Source organism: Myodes glareolus, chromosome 11 (genome assembly GCF_982192425.1).
Source record: "Myodes glareolus chromosome 11, mMyoGla1.1, whole genome shotgun sequence".
In the NCBI taxonomy this organism is placed as follows: domain Eukaryota; kingdom Metazoa; phylum Chordata; class Mammalia; order Rodentia; family Cricetidae; genus Myodes; species Myodes glareolus.
The window spans coordinates 66,790,550-66,810,492 of record NC_142036.1 but is presented as its reverse complement, the minus strand read 5'-3'; the positions used below and the strand labels follow the sequence as shown (position 1 = coordinate 66,810,492).

General features: G+C 39.4%; 2 protein-coding genes across 3 annotated transcripts in view; one reads left to right on the top strand and one right to left on the bottom strand.

Moving 5' to 3' along the window:
- The window catches only part of Ttc6 (tetratricopeptide repeat domain 6), a 154,267-nt gene that overhangs the window by 24,521 nt on the left and 109,803 nt on the right, over nt 1-19,943 (top strand). For both annotated transcript variants that reach the window (XM_087911793.1, XM_087911794.1), the window contains exon 3: nt 17,527-17,640. In XM_087911793.1, coding sequence (XP_087767919.1) covers nt 17,527-17,640 — 114 coding nt within the window. The remainder of the gene's footprint in view (nt 1-17,526; nt 17,641-19,943) is intronic.
- Nucleotides 4,480-4,865, bottom strand: LOC148120521 (small nuclear ribonucleoprotein G). The gene has a single exon (XM_087911797.1). It carries the CDS (start codon nt 4,841-4,843, stop codon nt 4,613-4,615), a length of 231 nt encoding a protein of 76 aa, XP_087767923.1. The 5' UTR covers nt 4,844-4,865; the 3' UTR covers nt 4,480-4,612.

The window sequence follows — 19,943 nt, the reverse complement described above, 5'->3', positions numbered from 1 at the left end:
CAGCTGACCCAGGGTTCCAAGCCTGGATAACAGTGCAGTTAACCAGACACACCTTTCTGTGCTTACACATAGAAAATGGCATGAGATCTGGCCTCATACATTTATAAACTATTATATTTTACTGGCAAGTCTTCTAGGACTTGTTAAACCTATGCAGGCTGTGGCAGTAGACTTTGGTTTCTGTTTTGTGTTTAAAAGGCATATTAAATTATTATTATTTATTATTATGATTATTGGTGCAGTAACCTGTAAAATAGTGTGGGTTGATTTTGAGCATGTCAAATATACTTCCAATGGGTGTGTTGACTAGATGGTGGGATCCCTACGTTGTATGCCATTCTGAACCCTTTCACTGAGGCATCCATCCGTACCCCAAACATTCCAATCCTTATGTGCTTCTGGGGCACACAGAAGTAATTTGCCACACTTAGTAAGCGCTGTGAGAATCATATGCTGCCCCATTGCCTTGGCACGCCACACCTCTGTTTCTTTCTTTACAAGCTTGGTGCCTTTAGGTTCTCCTTGTGAAGTGGTCCCAGGTCGTTTCTGTTCTCCACTTTCCATGTGTACGTCTCCCTTTGGTTTCCTCAGACTTAGTCACCGAGAGCCGGGTAGAAGCCCCTTACCCCAGAGTCCCAGAGTCCAGCAGCATGCGTGCATGCAGCACTTCCCCGACAGTTTACTCTGGCCAAGGAATTCAGTTCTTACCTGAAATCAGTTGTGACTTTTTCCTGTTCCTTGTGTCAGGTTTCCTTGAAACCTGAGAACCAGGAAGAACCTTTTTTTTTTTTTTTTTTTTTTTTTTACCAATCTAGGGTAGCTCCTTTTCCCTGTGTCCATGTGTCCACAGTGAACAATCAGGTGAAGGCAGAACTGCAGTGGAGGGGTTGTAGAGAATCATCACTTCACAGCTGTCTCTTAGTGTCCCCAGAGACAAAAGTGAAAACAGAACCTATGGGAAACAACCAATATGCCAGCATCACCTACAGTTAGTAGTGGAACAAACTCTAGGCTCTAGATACCCAACCGCGACTGTAGCATCCTTCCCTTTCTGTATTGTTGAGTAGATATTTAAAAATCTCCTACAACTTAAGGTCAACAGCTCAATACAACGTCTTCCAACTGGATTTTAAAATTCAGTCTTATGCTGGTTTGTGGATCCCTTCACCTTTGAGTAATTATAATTGGTGCTGGGTTTTGTTTGTTGGTTTTTGACGATTTAGGGCCCCTGCCTTGCATCTCCTCCCCCTTTCCTCTAGGAATGTATCCCTGCAGGAGCTCTGGGAGCTTCCTTTCCATGAGAGTGGAGGGCGCTGTTTTTGCTGTCACTTCTTTATGCTGTTCTTCCCTAGGGTGCGCTACTCCCAGGTGTTACTGGTGAGTGACTTGTGTGCCTCACCCCTTCGTGCAGCTGTGCTTTGAATTCTTTTGTTTCCTTTCGAAATATTGTTTTCGTTTTTTTTTTGTTTTTTTGTTTTTTTGTTTCTTCCTTCCCATTAGACTGCAGCTGTCTGTTTTGCAGTCAGTTTTTCGGTGTGCTGCAAGCAGGTCCTCTCCCAAAGCTCTCGTCCTAATATCTTATTTCTGTTCTGCCTCGGGCTTAGAAACTAGATAAATAAACCTGCCAATATTATTTGTAAAGTGAGAGTACATAGCCTCAGAGGCAGGGCCTCTGAAGCTTTCCTATGGGAAAGTGCGAGTTCCCCCTCCAACCCTGGGCCTTGGCTGACATCGCTTCAGGCCTCTTTGACTAGGTCCTGCTTCCCAAGGTCTCTGCCAGGCCCCAAGGTTGGTAGATGCCTGCAGAGTGAAAAGGTGAGGAATCACCAACGTTTCCATTTTCTGTTTTTATTGGTTCAGATGCCATGAAAATGGTTTTGTATTTGAATAAGGCGTATTAGGGCGCAGAGCTATGGACCAGTTCCTTTGCAAACCAAAATGAAAAATAACAACCTCCAAACCACAGAAAACCCTTAGGCCATTTGACTGTTTTAAGATGCAAACTGCAATGCTGACCTTGGGGGATTTTTGAACCACAGCCGTCAGTTTAAACAAAGATCCAAAACTAATTAAGCATTTGTTGGTTGGATGGGGCATGGGTTTGAGAACTGGCTGGACGACTTTTAAAAGTTAATGACAGTTCCCCAGAAAGCAAATAGGAGGTCTAATATTGCGTCCACATGTCCTCTAAGACCAGCTGCAGGGTCTGGTTTTAGCCTTTTCTTCTTCTGATGGAAAATGGTTTTCTGCCCACGGATACACTGCAATTGCGAAGCTAATTTCCCAGGACTCTCTCTTTCTTCCGGCTCTTCTCCTTGTGTTCTTGCTCTCTGTTGTCACTACAGTTTATAGCCTGGCTAGAATTTACTGTCACTGTTTGAAACTTCAGTAAACATTGATGGCATCTTGGCTTTTAGAAAAACTTGACTATCGTGATTAATTTTGGAATCACTGAATACCGAATTTTCCTTTAATTAGTGGTTACCTGTCTTAAAGGTGCCAAACGTTAGGGGGGTGTGTAATCTCTCACATATGCACATCAGTATAGAAGAAACATCTGTGTCTAAATTAGAGTCAGGCATAGAGCTGGGGTCAGGCCAAGTGTGCAGGAACAGGAGGGAAGTGGCCAGTGGGTAGCACATGGCAGCCGGAAGGAGCTCCATCTTGATTCTGATCGTGCTGGGTGACAGTGAGTGACAAGATATGATTCCTGTTCTAGAAGGAGCACACTAGAGGTAATACCTCTGTTGCTTTGTGGCAGCGAAGGCTACAGCTGAATGTCTAAACTATATCTAGGGCTATATGTCTACAGAGCGGGGGCGCAAGATAAGCCAGAGCAAGAGACATTTGAGTGACAGACTCAGAATTTGGTGGCGGTGATGACGATGAGCCCTTAAGGTGAGCTATGTGCAGTTACCGGGTATTCCGTTTTCCTTAGCGCTGGTTACCTTTGAGAATTAGTGTATGAAGCAAGGCTCCCCATCCTGGCATTTTTATATAGACTTTGTTTTTGTGATCTTCCCTGGCTCCCTGGCCCCTCCTGCTGCTCTCCTATTTCTCCTTCATGTGCAGAGGGAGAGAAGACCTACTGGCTGAGGAGAGAGTGGTTAAAGATACCGTAAGCAGTATATTTAGTGCTTAGTATTTTTGATGTCTATGTCTGTTATACTTTTTATATCAGTCAAACTAATATATCAACATCATTTGAGAAGTTGGTGTAGTACTAGGCTCATAAGAACGGTTCTGTACTAAGCATTTGTCCCCTCCTGTTGCTTCCTGCCTCCCATAGATAGCTGCTTTTCAAAAGGTTAGCTGTCACAATTTATACATAATTTTATATTTATAATTTTGTATTTCTACAGCATATGCTATTGCTGCTAGTTTTTTTTTCATCCCCCCCCCCTTTCTTTTCCCGAGGGATGTTGTTGAGGCAGGGTCTCATTGGCAGCTCGAGCTGGCCTTGACCTCATGATCTTCCTGGGTAGCCTCCCCAGTGCTGGGCTTGCAGGTGCACACTGCCACAGGCTGACACTGCTCGCTTTCCCCTTCTCCCCGCACCGGGCAGAATCTTTTGCTCTCCCACTGTGGAGTTTGGCAATTTGTTGTCTTTGCTAGAGCCCACCCCATTTCCCACAGTGCACAGACTTTCTTACCTTTCGAATACAGTGAATTCGAATTCTTTGTGTTTGAAGTGCTATACTTACACAGATGTTAAGGGGGAACATCACATTTCTCAGGTAAATGCTTTTCCTTCTGGAGCAATGCCTGCAAAGGTTTTCTCCTGTTTTTTTTATGTGTACACTATTGATTTGTCAGGAAGACAAGCATTAACCGTCTTCTGAAGGCATCTAGGCACATCAAGTAATCTTTCCTGTTCTTTCTTTGAGTGGCTTCTCTTGAGCCTTTGGTCTCAGTCAGGCTTGAATGTTCTCTGATCTGCTCCTTAGTTAGCTCTGGCCTGCTTTCTGACATCTTGTGTTGGTTGTTTTCTATTTTCCCTCTTTTTTGATCTACTGGGAAGGCAGGAGATGTGGGAACTGTGTGTGTGTGTGTGTGTGTGTGTGTGTCTGTGTGTGTTTCTGTGTCTGTGTGTCTGGGTTGTGTATATGAGTGTTAGATTTTCGCGTCTGAGAATTTCATTATTTGGTCTCCCTTAGCTTGGCTGGTGGTAGAATCCTAGGCTGTAAATCCCTTTACTCAGAATTTTGGACTTGTAGTTCTGTCTTCTGGTGTCTATGGCTGCAGGTATGAAATTCACTAATATTGCAGGGGAGGTCTTGTTCCTTCTCTGGTGTTGGAGAAGACTTATGTGATTGCACAGCGGGGTCAACGGAGCAGACTGTTTCTGATCTTGGTTGCCTATTCATCCTTGTTGTTTGGGGTCTCTAGTTCCTTCCTGAGGTTTTTGTACGAGGAACTGTATGGCTTGCTTTCCTTCTGGCTTTTCTTTTTTTTTTTTTTTTTTTTTTTTACTCTGAGTATTACAAAAGTTTATTTTTATTTAGCAAAAAGCTTTTTTTTTTTAAATGAAAATGTACATGACCCAATTCTACACCCAAGTCAAACAGTCCTTCGGGGAAGTATGTGAACTCCACTGCTGAACAGCCACTGGTTAGACTCTTTCCAAGGCTTCTAACATGATGATGCTGTTTCCTCGTATGACCACCATGCCGATGTTATTCTGTTGCCCACTAGTTGCCATCTCCACACACTCATCAATGACAAGATTCATAAAGGGATCAAAGCCCCGAAGTATTCCTTGTACATGTCTGCCACCATTTAACTTCAATGATAACTTCTTGTCCATAAATTTCTTCAGTTCGGGAGGGTGGGCCTTGCTCATGGCGACTCTTCAGCGGGCTCAGCACGACCCTGGCTTTTCATCCATTTGTAAGAGTTGGTTACTTTTCAGAGATGTTGGTAAAATAATAAGACAATATTTACATGACACTCTCTTGTCAGCTTAGCCATGTTTGTCGTTATTTTTAATGGGCCCTTTTGTTTATCCATTTATACTCTGGTGTTTCACTACATGCATTGCAAGAGTCAGTCATAAAAATAAATAACTGCCTGTAGAATTCATGTTGATGTTCTTATTAAATCACATCCAAAGCAAACTTCCCTTCTTGCATTTGTTCACAACTGGGAGACACGGTCTTCGTGCAGTTAAAACTGCTAAGGGCACTTGTTTCTTCTGCGCATGCGTCTCGAGATTCTCTTTCCGCGGAGAAAATACTGAGCATGAGCCTAGGATGCTAGAAATTAGCCCTGAACTTGTTCACAGGATACAGCAGCTCTGGAATTTTTTTTTAAATTTTGTCTCAAAGCATTTAATCCCTTGAATTTTAAAAATATCTAGTTGGTATTCAGGTAAAAGTTAAATTTGTTTAAAGTATACTCTCTCCAGTTTTCTGGTCCACAGGGAATATTTTTAGATTTTATCATTGATTACGATCTACTAATTTTAATTTAGAATTGATTTTTTCTTTTTAAAGTATTGAGAATTGAGCCCAGAGCCTTTGTGTACAAGGCAAACTCGACTACCAAGTTACCTCTCCCAACATGTGGCTTTCCTCTTTACCTTGTTCCTTAATCTCTAAATTTTATGATTTCACTGCTGAGTGAAAAAGTGTGACCATGCTGAAAGTGAGGTGTTTGATTGTTCTTAGGGTGTCCGCTAACAGTTACTGCCACTGCTACCTTGCTCCTTTCTGGATGCTAAACCACTAGCTTGTGTCTTCTTGCTTCAATCTCTAGCCATGAAAAGCAGGAGCAATGCTCAGAGATATACTTGTGAATTGTAATACTGTGAAGACAAATCCTTAAAAACATAACATTATAAATATATTCAGAGTAGAGAAGCAGAATGATCCTGAAAAGCAAAGAACAACAAAAATGCAAATAAAAATGTTAACGTCTCATATTGTCTTGCATTTTATTTTAAATTTGAATTTTTAGCTCTTTCTAGCACTTCAAAACCAAGCCTGGCTGTTTTGTTTTTGTATTGCTATTTTGCTACAGTGTTATGATCAGGAATCATAGGATTTATAGGGTACAGAGATCAGTTCTGGTTTACTTTTAAGAACTGCCTTGGTGCCAGGTTGAAATGAATATTTTATTTTCTAGAACTTTCTACTATATTGGTAATAAAGGCAAACAGTATCCTGTTCTCAGTTTTTGTTTTTCTAATTACAAACCCTGAGTAATTCATCATGGCTCATGTGCACAAAAGGATCCCCAAAGACTTTAAACGGAAATAAGACTTCGGATTCCCAAGAAATAGAAACATTCAGGAACACTAGTGTGACACTTTCTACCTCCTACTTTTTATTCGTGGGCATTGAGAAGGGACTCAGCTACACAATCACTAGGCTATGCCTTTTTCAGCCTTGCACACCTCTCTTAACTTTACCTGGTTGGTTTGTTTTAATACGCAAAGTGATAATGACAGGTACCACTACCAAGTGTGTTTATTGTGAAGACAAAGATGAAATACCCATGGCATGTTCATTAGGCCTTGCCATACAGGGTGCTCAATACTTGATAGCTTTCATAACCCATAGTATATTTTCTCTCTATTTCTTTCTTGTATCTCTTTCAAGTATCTAGCCTTTGGGGGTAAATTAGACATTTTGTAACTAGCAAATATCGCTTATGACATTTACTTATGAATAAAAATAAAATGGTGGACACCATGAAGTAAAATGATCTGGCATCAGAAACCCAGGTGTAGCAATTAAGAAGAAAGACATTTTATTTTGTGTGAGTATTGAAAGGACCTTGAAAATAATCACAAAAGACATTTCAGAACATTTCCTGTAGGAGTGTGGGCATCCTACAAAGGACTTCCTCAAAGTAGTTGACAACCTTGAAAATGCAAAGCAGAATGATCAAGTTCTTAATTCTCTGGAATGGCAACCAAGAGAGTCTCAATACTCCTGAGAAGATTATTTAGGGAATTCTGTCCCATCCGATTTTTCCTGATATTTCTAGACATACCTGAATTCCAGTTTATTGAAAATGGGTCCTCCCCTATATTTAAAAACGACATTTACTTTAATTAATATTTCTCTTTAGGGTAACCCTTGAATAACGGAGAACAGGAACTATTAAGGAATGTTCTTTGAGGCCTATTTCTGATATTTGTACAGACACTCAGATAATGGTCACATCACATTCACAGTCAAGAGCAGAGAGACGTGAGAGAATACTTGCTGAATACTGAAGGCCTGCTCTCTTGTGCTCCATTTGTCCCGGCTCAGAGAGCTCAGAACTCCTTTCCTAGGGAATGGTCCTACCCACAATGGATTGGGTCTTTCCAGTTCAGTTAGCACAAGCAAAACGATTCCTTGGGTACACACCCACAGGCCAACCCAATTAGACAGCTGAGACTCTTTTCCCATATACATCTAAATTCTGTCAAGTTGATAATTAAAGCTAAGCCTCATAGCTGGTATCAGCTGATTTAGACTGTGCTTGCTCATGCATTGGCAAGTCTGTCCCAGGTGGCAGCTACATGGCATCTCACTGACTCCGCCTTCTTTCTCCCAGCATTCAGTTTAGTCCCCTCCCCCTGCCTAGCTCTACTCTGCCCTATCACAGGCCAAGGAATCTTCTTTATTCACTAACATATACAGAAGGAATTCCCACACCAAGCAGCAACCACAGAAATGATTTCAGGATGTATGGATGACTTTGTGGGATAAAGGGCAGGTGAAATATTCACAGTGTTTATTACTAACACACGTGCTTATTGTTTTCCTTAGAAATTCTGTCAGCAGATTGTTTACCTTTTAATGGTTTTTCTAAACAATATCTGTTTTAAGAAAGTTAAGAAAATTATGTGAGGGTAACAAAGAAGAAGAAAACATACTCAAATATAAGGACTGTTACAAGATACTGAGGTCATGGGTTCTCTAGGAAATACCTGGGACTGGTGTTGTAGCTTAGGACGTCTCTTCATTCTTCATTGCTGTGAAATCAATTGCCCCAAAGCTTAGACAGCTTTGAACAGCGGACATGTGTTATTTCATGCAGGTTTTGTGGGTCAGGAGTCTAGAAGCCTCCTGTCTATGTGGTGTGGCCGCACACCATGCACTGGGTCTAGGTCTTGTCTGGGTCCTTGTTATTTGAAATCTTGGCTGAATCTGAAGGATATGCTTCTAGGATTCCCCAGACACAACAGTGAGCAAGCTGTTTGGTGCAGTTCCTCACTACAGGACTGCTTGATTGACCTGATGTCATGCCGGATGGCCCTCCTAGAACCAAGTGATAGAAGACAGTCAGCAGAAGTTGGGAGTTTTATGGAGTAGCCACACATGTCCACTTCTGCTCTCATTAACAGATTACACAGTCAGCTTGCTCACTTAGGAGGGACCTACTCAGAAGTTGGGTGTCCTTGGGGGACAACTTTGAATGCTAGCTCTCAGAAGCCTTTTGGAATAAGATCTACACATGGTATTATAAATCTTTTTGTTGTACATTGGGTAGGCTCATCTTGTTTAATTCGAATTTTTCAGATAACATTTTCATATGGTTTTCTAATAGGATATATTTAAGGGGTTAATCATGTTTATTATTTGACTCAGAAGTAGCAAAAACCGAAACATTGTCAGATTTAGCATTATTTTAGAAAAATACAAACATGCTTCATCTTTCCTCTCATGATGTTGAATTCAAACTCTCTACTACCTCTCAAAAGTTACTGTGTGGAAATAACTGAATATATATTAATAAGTGGAAAGAAAGAAACATTAAAAAGGCAATTTCCTGAACAATTTACGCTACCACATTCTGGAAAAGACTAAAGGGTGTTAGAGAGACCATGGCTGGCAGGGGGGAGGTAGGGAGGGGTGGACAAGGAAACGAGAGTTTTCAGGATACAAACTGAGGAAATTAGAGAGTGAAGTGATCGGTGGCAGAATTCACAGATAAAACGAGGAGCACGTGTGTTAGTAATACCCACTGAGCATATTTCACCTGCCCTTTGTCCCACAGAGTCATCTATACATCTTGAGGTCTTTCACGTCATCGCTGCTGTTGTTTTGTGCTGCAATAACGAGGGCCTTGTCCCATAAGATCATCTATACATTTGAGACAGTCTTGGCCGTGCTGAGATGGAGATAAAAACTGAAGGCCTCCCACATCACAGGCAATTCCTCTGCCCTAAGCTGTATCTCCAGCTGGGGAAACTTCTCTTTTATAGAGTACTGTTGACTAAATAAATAAGAGGTATATGAGTTTTCAGAAATGATAGACACACAATTATTTCCACATGGTCCTATATTAAGATATGAAATAAGAACCATGCTTCATTTTTCACTGCCTTCTCTCCCACTCCAAGGACCCAACTCTTCCCTCAAATTAATTTTTTACTGGCACACTAGGAACAGCTACATTTTCTGCTTTGTATAGTCTTATCTTCATCTTTGTATATAAATTGAATTTATATGGGGATTGAACCTGGAGCCTTGCATAATATTTACGCTTGATTAAATATACTTGTTTTGCAGTCTGCGAAACATTTTTTGTCGATTTTTTTTCCATCTCTAGCTTGACTGCCTCTTCTCAGGGGAAGGAATCTTACCTTCTGCCCCTGCACTGCTCAGCATTCCTAACTGAAGTGCTGTTGCACGGTGCAGCCCACATAGCTCACCGGGATGTCACTTCCTGAATACTTGCTACTTAATTCAAAAGGAATGTCATTTCAACATAACAACTGCTATAGCCTAGAAGACACATTTACTCAAATTTCTTTCTTCCTTTTGTTTTGAAGCCCTTTCTTTTTTACTAGTATTGCTTCTACAGGATTCTTCTCCCTTGTAAGATCAATGTTAAAGCAATTTGCTTTCTTATAAGTAGTATTTGTAAATTGTAATAGTATGTATTTATGTAATTTTCGTTTCCAGGAAGGTCTGACTTTGCCAATTTCATTTTTAGTAGTTTTATTATTATTATTATTACTTTTATTTTTGAGTCACATTTCTTTATATGTTCCTGAAAGAGAAAACCCAGGTGAGTTGTCATTTCTAGTGGGGAGGACAGCCAGTGAAGATTGGAGCTTGCTTAGCCTTGGGCTCTGTCATATTCTTGAAATATTTTTCTGTTTATTTCTTGTTCTAGTTTTGCTGACAAGTAGCATAACCTAAAGCAATGTAGGCCCGACAAGGTTTTATCTCAGCTTACGGGCTATAGTCCATCACTGGGAGAAGTCAGTTCGAGACCTCAAGCAGGAACTTGGAGGTGAAATCGTGGTGGAAGGCTGTTTGCTGGCTATCTGGTAGGCTAGCTGGTGCATTTTCTTAAGCAGCCCAGGACTGCCTGCCTAGGGAATGGTAGCACCCATAGTTTGCTGGAACCTCCCATGTCAGTGAACAGTCAAGACAGTTCCCACAGACATGCTTACAGGACCTGGGAAATTTCTCAGCTGGGATTGCTCAGGTGACGCTAGACTGTTTCAAGTTGATTGTTTAAGACACCGCTGTGTCAGATTTTTCTGTCTTGAATAACCTATTTCATGAAAAAACTCAATAGTTTTAACACAGTGTATCTATAATTCTGTAGTAAAGGACATTTACTGAAGAGATATTCCATCTTCCTTGAAATACAGCAATACTGTGTTTCTAGAAATACTGAATCTTTTGAAAAGGCTTGAGAACTTTTTGGAGCAGATGCCTTGCACAGTTAACAATGACTCCTCCAGCAGTTTTGATATTTACATTTATATAACAGCCACTCAGTTTCGGTCTTATTTGAAATCATATATTTTTTCAGTACTGGCAGTTCTATTGAATTTAGGGTCAGATCATACATGATAACAATATAAAATGATATAAAATATTTAACTGGGACAAAAGTAAGACTGGGAAGACTGAATGCAAAGCGACCCTGATGCATTCCTGTCCCTGCAGGTAGAGCCCTGCCAGCCAGCGCCTGCCTTCAGGTTTGTACCTGCAGGGAGCAAGGGATTGTAACACAAATCAGGGTATTTTCAAACAGGTGTGGACAAGTACCTATTCAGGGCCACGGACTGCCTTTTTCTCCTTTTTTGAAATTTGAACTTCGTGGTCCTTCACTTGAAGGTGGTTTACTCTGATGATATACTGATGACATCATAGGAAGGCATGTGTTAGAATCAGACTCTTGACTCACATCATCGAGGACACTGTCATTTAGGAAGACGTTGGATTTCGTGGCAGGAAGTGTGCCCATGGGGTTTACTCCTCATTCTTTCTCTGACAACTGAAAAAACACGGAGCCAGCTGCCCAGGCCAGAAGATAGCTACTGTTTGTGTTACTGGCCCATTCATCTGCTTGCCTCCAATTGCCTGGAAGGCTCTGTGATTGCTTGGTTTGCTTTGAAGACGTGACACTCTTTGGGCTTCAGTGCTTGGTTTTTATTGTCTGTGGCATTTGGGCTCTCTTCAGTGAAACTGATTTTCCCAATGCCTTCTAGCTCTGACACTTTTGTATACCACATTAGACACTGAAGGAAACATTTTTCGAATGGATGATAAATGTATTGAGGATTGTGAAGTTGGACTATTCTCAGCCTCCTATGGTTTCAGATATTTACATAATTTTAAAGTGTGTTCAGAGAATTTCCACATCTTGTTGTAGATGCAGAAAATTCCCCTGGTAAGATACAGTTTTTGACTCATGCGAACTTTATATTATTACATGGAATGCTGGGTGTACTTCTTCATGATTTCTCTTTTGATAGTCATAACCTCTAATTAATCCATTTCTTATAAATACATAATTGTGTTGTTTCACATTTGAAATTCCAACTACAAAACCAAATGTTGATAGTAATAGTAAGCATCCTTACTTTGATCTTTAGTGTAAATATTAGTATCTGTTAACTCTCAGGCATGTTCTGTTGTCATTTGTTGTCTCAGCCTCATCATAAGCATGAGGCATGGATTATTATTATCCCTATGTTATAAAACTGACATTTGGACAGATTCAGTAATTGCTTGAGATTCCCTAACTTGAACAGAGTAAAGATTTAAAACCCAAAGCAGGGCTCATGTACTTAACAGTTGCCTTACCAACACTATCTTCTCTGTTTGATTTCACTTAGACTATGTTAATTTATTTGATTTATACATTCATGATTTTTTTAAAGATAGAATCTCCCTGTATAATCCAGGCTGGATTTTACACTCACTGTGTAGCCTAGACTAGCTTCAAATTCATGATGTTCCTGCTTCAGCACTACCTTGAGGACTGGGTTTGGGTATGCTATGGCCTAAAAACTAATGCCTTCATATGCTTATTCTCTCTTGAGATTGACCCTAGGGCCATGGAAATCTTGTGCTTGCTGGGAAAGTGCTTGGAACACTGACCTCTGTCTCCATTCCTTTTGCCACCTTTTGACATGGGGAGAAAGAGGGTCTTAATAAATTATACGTACTGTTTTTGAGTTCGCTCTGTAGCCCAGAGAGGCCTTCCTGTCTTTGTGCCTCAGCCTCTCCAGTATTTGGGATTATAGGTGGGCGCTGTCTCTGTCTGGCTATGCTTTTCTCAATGTGTGAAACTTGTCTATTACCTTCCATTTGTGTGTTTGTCACTAAAATTTCTATTGCTTATCAACAACATTTTTGTGATCAATAAGTTGTTGATTTAATTTTTTTTGATACAGGGTCTCACTGTGTAGTCTTGTCTGGTCTTACTATTGGTCTAAATAGATGAGGCTGTTCTAGAAAACAAAGTGGTTTGTCTGTCTCCGCCTACCAAGTGCGGAGATTAAGGCATGTCTCCAAATAATAGGAGATACAATTTCCTATAGACATCTTATGCCTAACCATGTCTAGCAAAATTGTTGCTTTTTATAATATGTATCTTTAAAATATTGAGTATGAGTTGATCAGGGTTTATTAGTTTAAAAACAAAAATACACTCATTTTTATCAATGAATAGTATATTATTATAATGACTGTTGCTGTATTAATGAAAACAAAAAAATCTAGAAGTGAACTGTTGAACAATTGTCACGTTTATATAGTTTTCAAACTTTCTTCACCCTAAAAGACACTTTGTGTCATTGATCATTCTCGATTTTCTGATCTTTGCCCATTCTCCAACCTTTTAGATGCCTCTCATTGACTTTCTGTCTCAATGGATTTACCTGTTCTGGATATGCCAAGTAAATATGTTTATACAATATCTTATTTGTGATATTTGATATTTTTAATTGGCAATGTTTTTCTAAATTGAAACTTTACTGCAAAAAATTGAGACTAAAAACACCAAAGGTTGACCATATATAAAACCAATGTATCTCCAGTGCACTTCTATACAGCTAGAATAGCCATCCTAAAGTTGGGGAACTTCACATTGTGTTTTACTTTTTTATTGAAAAACTTTTCTTCATACACTATATTTTGATCATGTTTTTTCTCTCTCCTAATTTCCTGTCACTTCCCTACCCACTGAACTTTATTTTTTTCTCATTCTTCCTTAAACAAACAAGCAAACAAACAACAAGAAGTAAAGGCAAAAAGCAACAAAAACATTCCACAAAAATTTCAATAAAAAGTAGTTGGTTACTCCCATAACATTTGTGTCACTATTCCACCAATGTCTCTTGCAGGCATGCTATTGTTTTAGGTCACAGGATTAAGAGATGAGTAATATTGATGATTACTTTTCTTTTCTGGTAGGATGCAAAGTACCTGCCAGTAGGAGGAAAGCTTCTATTTAGGCACTAGCTTGACTTTTTGTTTGATGACATACGTAAGTGTTGTCTTCAATAATAGGGCTTTACCTTCAGCTTGTGGAGAGCAACCGATAACCTTGGCAATAGCCTGTGGTGTTTGGGAGTTTCCATGGGGCCCATTGAGCCAATGACTCAGCAAAATGTAACCCATTCCTGGCAATGGGGTTTTACTTGGTGGCATGAGATGTCTATGGGAAATGGTGTTTCCTATTATTTGGTGACTTCTTTCAGATTCCTGTCATATATGTTTGTATTTTAGGAAGCTTTCACAATACTAGGTTTACATATAACTTTTCAAATGGTGTTTAGTGTTATATTTTCCTCCCACTTATTCCCTCCTTCACCCCTTTCTGCCAATTACCCTCCCTATTCTAGCTTTTCCCCTTTGTATCTTTATAATACTATATTCTATCTCCCCTTCCTTGAAAGAACCTCTCCTAGACCCAGTCCCTTTCTCGGTACCTAACCTCTATGGTTATTCAGACTATAGCACACATTTTGAAAGCTTAAAAGCTAACATCTGCATATAAAAGAAAGCATCCAATATTTGTCTTGTTGGGTCTGGATTATCTCATTGACAATGATTTGTTTTTCTAGTGCTATCCATTTATCTGTGAATTTCATTTTTCTTAACAGCTAATGATGCTCCATTGTGTGAACATATCATTTTCATTACCTATTCTTCAGTTGATGGACATTTAGACTGTTTATAATTTCTGGTTGTTATGAACAGAACAATAATGAACATGAATGAGGAGGGATCTTTGTAGTCAGGTGTAGAGTCCTTTGGGTATATGTCTAAAGTGGTATAGTGGGATCTCGAGGTAGATCTATTTCCAGTTACTGCAATTGCAATATTCTCTTGGTGGACTTTTTTTCTTTTAATGAATATGTAGTATTCTTCCATTCTCTTCTGATTAGTTTTGGTTTGATTTCAATTTTGTCAGATATTAAAATTGCTACACTTGCTTGCTACTTGAGTTCATTTGTTTTTAATATCTTCACATATTCTTTTATCATGAGGTGATGTCTGTTCTTGATAGTGAGAATTGTTGCTTGGATACAGCAGAAAGAAGGGTCCTCTTTTTCTAATCCAGTCTGTTAGTCTGTCTCTTTTTTATAGGGTAATTGAAACCATTAGTATTGGTAGTTGTCAATGAACAGCATTCAATGATTCCTGCTATTTTGTTCTTATGAACAAGTTGTTCATTGTGTCTTCTTGATTAACCTCTTCAGAATAAAGTTTTCCTTTTAGTCCCTTCTTTAAAGCTGTATTGGTAGATAGAAATTGCTCATCTCCCCTCCCTTGTGAATGTTTTCTCAGTTGATTGTGATTGATAGTTTTGCTGACATTTTTGTCCCTCACATTTGTAGAACATCTTTCCAGGCTCTTTTGGTTTTAGAGTCGCCATTTAAAAGTCAGATGTTATTCTTTTGGACCTGCCTTTATATGTGACTTAGTTTTTCTTTTTAACTTTGTAATTTTTAATATCCTTTTGTTATTGTTGATTTTTGGTTTATTACACTTAGTGTTGTAGTTGGACTTTTCTTTGGGCTTCCAGCTCATAAATAATGACATGGAAACTTATTAATTTTGAAAGCTTGACCTTAGCTTAGGCTTGTTTTTAACTAGCTCCTATAACTTAAATTAATCAATTTCTCTTAACCTACATTCTGTCAAGGACCATACATCCTGCTTCCTCCATGTCTCTGTGTCTCTCGCAAGCTTAGATTTATCTCCTACCTCCTCTCTCTCTGCCCAGAATCCCATCTGTATCCCCTGCCTAGCTGTAGCCCATTCAGCTGCTTATTACACCAGTGTAATCAGAGATTGTGCTTTCATTTCCTGTCCACCCCAACCCAAATAATCACACACAAACAACATTAATTACAACTCTGTTTGGCCAATGGCTCAGGCATATTCCTAGTTAGCTCTTACATCTTAAATTAATCCATTTCTGTTAATCCGTTAATCACCATGACTCTGTGACTTACCAGTAAGGTTTTGATGTCCTCCTTTGATGAGCTTCACGGCATCTCTTCTACTCTGCCTACTCTCTCTTTATATCTCTGTTCAGAAATCCTGCCTGGCTTTATTCTGCCCTGCCATTGATCAAAAAAGCTTTATTCATCAACCAATAAAAGCAACACATATTCAGAAGGACATCTCACATCACACCAAGCATACCAATACACCTTTACACAGTGTACACATATCCCACAACACAATGTTCTGATTATTATGTGTCCCGGGGAGTTTATTTTCTGATTTGCTCTATTTGGTATGCTGTATATTTCTTGTGCCTTCAGAGGTACCTGCTTATTTAGGGTTCCTTTATGTTTTTTTAAAAAGTAATTTTCTGTGCCTCTGTTTCTTCCTTGTCTACCCCTATCATTTATAAGTTATGTCTTTTCATAGTGTGTAAGATTTTCTGGATGTTTTGTGTCTGGATATTTTTAGATTTTACTATTGATGTTACTAAAAGGCTAGAGGAGAAAGTGGTCTTAAAAAGTTATACAGTTGAGTGCTTGGATGATAAACCTGAGGTAAAAGTAGGCAAACTAACTTGCCTAGTGACATCAGATATGTGGACTTATAGTTTACACAGAACCAGAGTCTCTTGATTCTTGTCTCTCCTTGTAATGTCTTCTTATGACCACAGCTAAGCAGAGTGCTGGTTATTACAACCAGCATTATTTATGGTAAAAGTGACACAGTGCCAGGCAGCGGTGTTTAAGATGTATTCATATTCCTTTTTGCTTTTGCCTGGATTAAATTTTAGATTTAATTTGTTTCTTGTATACTGCTTTATAATGCCTGATTAAATGGTAGTGTTTTAGAGTAGCTGATGTAATATTATATAGTTGTATTTATTTTTTTTTTGAGACAGGGTTTCTCTGTAGCTTTGGAGCCTGTCCTGGAACTAGCTCTTCTAGACCAGGGTGGCCTCAAACTCACAGAGATCTGCCCATCTTTACCTTCCAAGTGCTGGGACTAATGGTGTGTGTGTCACCACTGCCTGGCTATAACTGTATTATTAAATTTAATCATTGATTTATAACAGTCAACAATCTAAATGTCCGTGAAATAGAATAAACATTTTGGGGGTGCATGTGTGTGATGACAGGGTATCACTATAAGGCCTGAATGTGTTGACCGGATTTCCTGTCTTGCCCGGTTCCTGCAATTGTTAAGTCCCAAAGAAATCACACAGAGGTCTACATTAGATATAAACTGATTGGCCTAGTATCTCAGGCTTCTTATTAACTCTTAGAACTTATATTAGTCCATTATTCTTATCTGTGTTAGCCACATGGCTCAGTACCTTTTTCAGCAAGGTAGTCACATCTTGCTTCTTCTGTGGCCAGGCCAGGACTCTTCCCAGAATTCTCCTGTTCTCATTGACCCACCTCTACTTCCTGTCTGGTTTCCTGCCTATACTTCCTGCCTGGCTACTGACCAATCAGCATTTATTTAAAATATAATTGACAGAATACAGACCATTCTCCCACACCATGAATGGGCTTGAATTCATTATGTAGACCAGGCTGGCCTCTAACTCAGAGATCTGTCTGCTTATGTTTCCTAAGTAGTGGGTTTAAAGGCATGTATCACCATGTTCAGCCACACAAAAATGTTTTATGTGCTTTTAAAAAATTTTTTCTCATTTACTGAATGTTATTGAGTGCTTTATATTACTCTTAGATATTTCTAATTTACTGTTTTAATTGCCTTTGCGATATTAAATAATGCATTTCAGTGATTTTTATAAGTTGACATAACTTTTTCTTTTTTTGTTAAGGGTATTTCTCTGATGGAACAAATGTACCTCAGACCACTTCAGTCACAAGTACAAACACCTGAGATAACAGAGGAGAAAGAGTCACAGGAAACTCTGAAGGAGCGGCCAATAACGGTAACATCTTCACTAAATATCCTCTTTCTTTGTAATAGTGGCTCTCCTATGGACTGAGTGTTTGCAGAGAGCTGTTTTCTTCAGAAGATATGATGATCGGTTGCTTTACATGAGAGATTTGAAAATATGACCCCATATATGTGTATATATAGTGAGAACACACATCATTTTAGGATAGCATCCAGAACATATAGAACCTTCTCTTTTTATGAAGCCCTGGGGCCTGTAAGCAACAAGGATACCACAAGTGGTAGACCTGCTACACTTACAGATGCTTTGGGTTGGACTTGGTCTTTATTCCCTTTTGTTTGCAAATGGCCTGCCTGAGGCCCATGTGTGTGGTGGCACTAGTAGCCACTTGCCAATGGTGTGTGGATAGACCAACTGGCACCTTATCATAGGCGGCTGTGGGCTCAACCTGTATCTAGGGTAGCTGCCTCAAGGTAATGTTGTGGGCTTTCCCTCTCTATACTGTGAATATGTTTTATTACCATTGGTTAATAAAGAAGCTACTTTGGCTATAGTAGGGCAGAAATATAGGTAGGCAAGAAAACTAAACTGAATGCAGGGAGAAAGAAGGCAGAGTCAGGGAGATGCCACACAGCTGTCAGAGGAGAAAGATGCTGGAACCTTACCAGTATGCCACAGCCTCATGGTGATACAAAGATTAATAGAAATGGGTTAATTTAAGATGTAACAGCTAGCTAGTAATACGCCTAAGCCATTGGCCAAACAGTGTTGTAATTAATATAGTTTTTGTGTGATTACTTGGGTCTGGGTGGATGGTAAACAAAGAATAGTCTCCGATTACAAGGTAGTACCAGTGCAGGTCATTAATCATCTTCAATGGAAATCATCAATAGAAGCTTGACTCAGTCTACTCCCTGAACTGCTTTAGACAAGGCTGGTAGAAGGGGCAGAAGAAGAACAGTTCTCGTCCAGGAGTGATTCCTTCAGTACCTAGGCCAATAAGACAGCAGTACGCTACTGTAAGTATTCTAGTAAAGGTTAATTATGTGGTCGATGAAAACTGAAACAATTTCTCTTCCATTATTCATCTGCTCATTACAAATAGTGATAAAATGCCTACAGTGTGACATATACTTGCAATATTAAAGAGAAATGTGATACATTGTGTTTTAAAAATTGTGTCTTTGTGTCTATGTGTGTGGTGTGTTGTGTGTGTGTGGTAAGGTGTGGTATGTGTGTGGTGTTTGTGTGTGTGGCGTTTATGCATGTGATGTGTGTGTGGTATTCGTGTGTGTGTGTTATGTGTATGTATGTTGCATTGTATGGTGCTTGTGTGTGTGTTGTGTGTGGTGCTTGTGTGTTGTGTGTAGTATATTGTGTGTGTTGTATGTGTATTGTTTGTGCATTGTATGTGTTGTGTGTGGTGTTTGTGTGTATGTGTGTTGTGTATGTGGTGTGTTTTGTGTATGTATGGTATTTATGTGTAGTGTGTTGTGTGCGTATTGTGTGTGTTGTTTGTTATGTGTGCATGATGTTTGTGTGTTGTGTATATGTTGTGTATGTGTTGTGTGTGTGTGTACAGGTGTGTCTATGCTGCAGTACATGTGTAGAGGTCAGACAGGTTTTCAGGAGTTGGCTCTGTCCTTCCACCTTTCCGAGCGAGGCAGGGTCTCTGTTTTTGCTCCACCTTAAACTCCAGTTTAGCTGGCCTCTGCTGCATCTTGTTTTCATGTGGATTCTAGGGATTGAGCTCAGGCCATCAAACTAATACGACAAATCATTCTTTCTACCCACCGAACCATTTTGCCAGCCCTATAATTTCTTTTTTAAAGAACTTCTTGAACTAAGGTTTTGAAGAATCCAAGTTTTTTACTATCAAATGCTTTGGACACTTTGTAAAATTGTGTAAAGATATCCAAAGAATGATCGTTAAAGTGAATTATGCTGCCGAATGATGGTGGCCCACACCTTTAATCCCAGCTCTAGGGAAACAGGGGCAGTCAGATCTCTGTGAACTCAATGTCATCCTGGTCTACAGAGTGAGTTCCAGGACAGCAAGGGCTACACAGTGAGAAAAAAAAAAAACCTGTCTTGAATAATTAAAAAGGTACAAGTTAATTAAGTCAATTAATGTTATCTATCGGAGAGGAAAACTGAGAAATTTAAGTGACTTTTTTTTCTTTAATAAAGAACTTTAAAGCCAATTATATATTAACATAAAATATAATTTTCAGGGCCTAAGAGATGCATCATGTGTAAACGTGCCTGCTGGGCAAATTGAACAACCCGAGTTCAATCCCTAGATCCTATGGTTGAAGGAGAGGAGTAACTCT

Excerpts from the sequence above, each read along its gene's own strand:
- LOC148120521 (XM_087911797.1), bottom strand. The coding sequence starts at position 4,843 with ATGAGCAAGGCCCACCCTCCCGAACTGAAGAAATTTATGGACAAGAAG.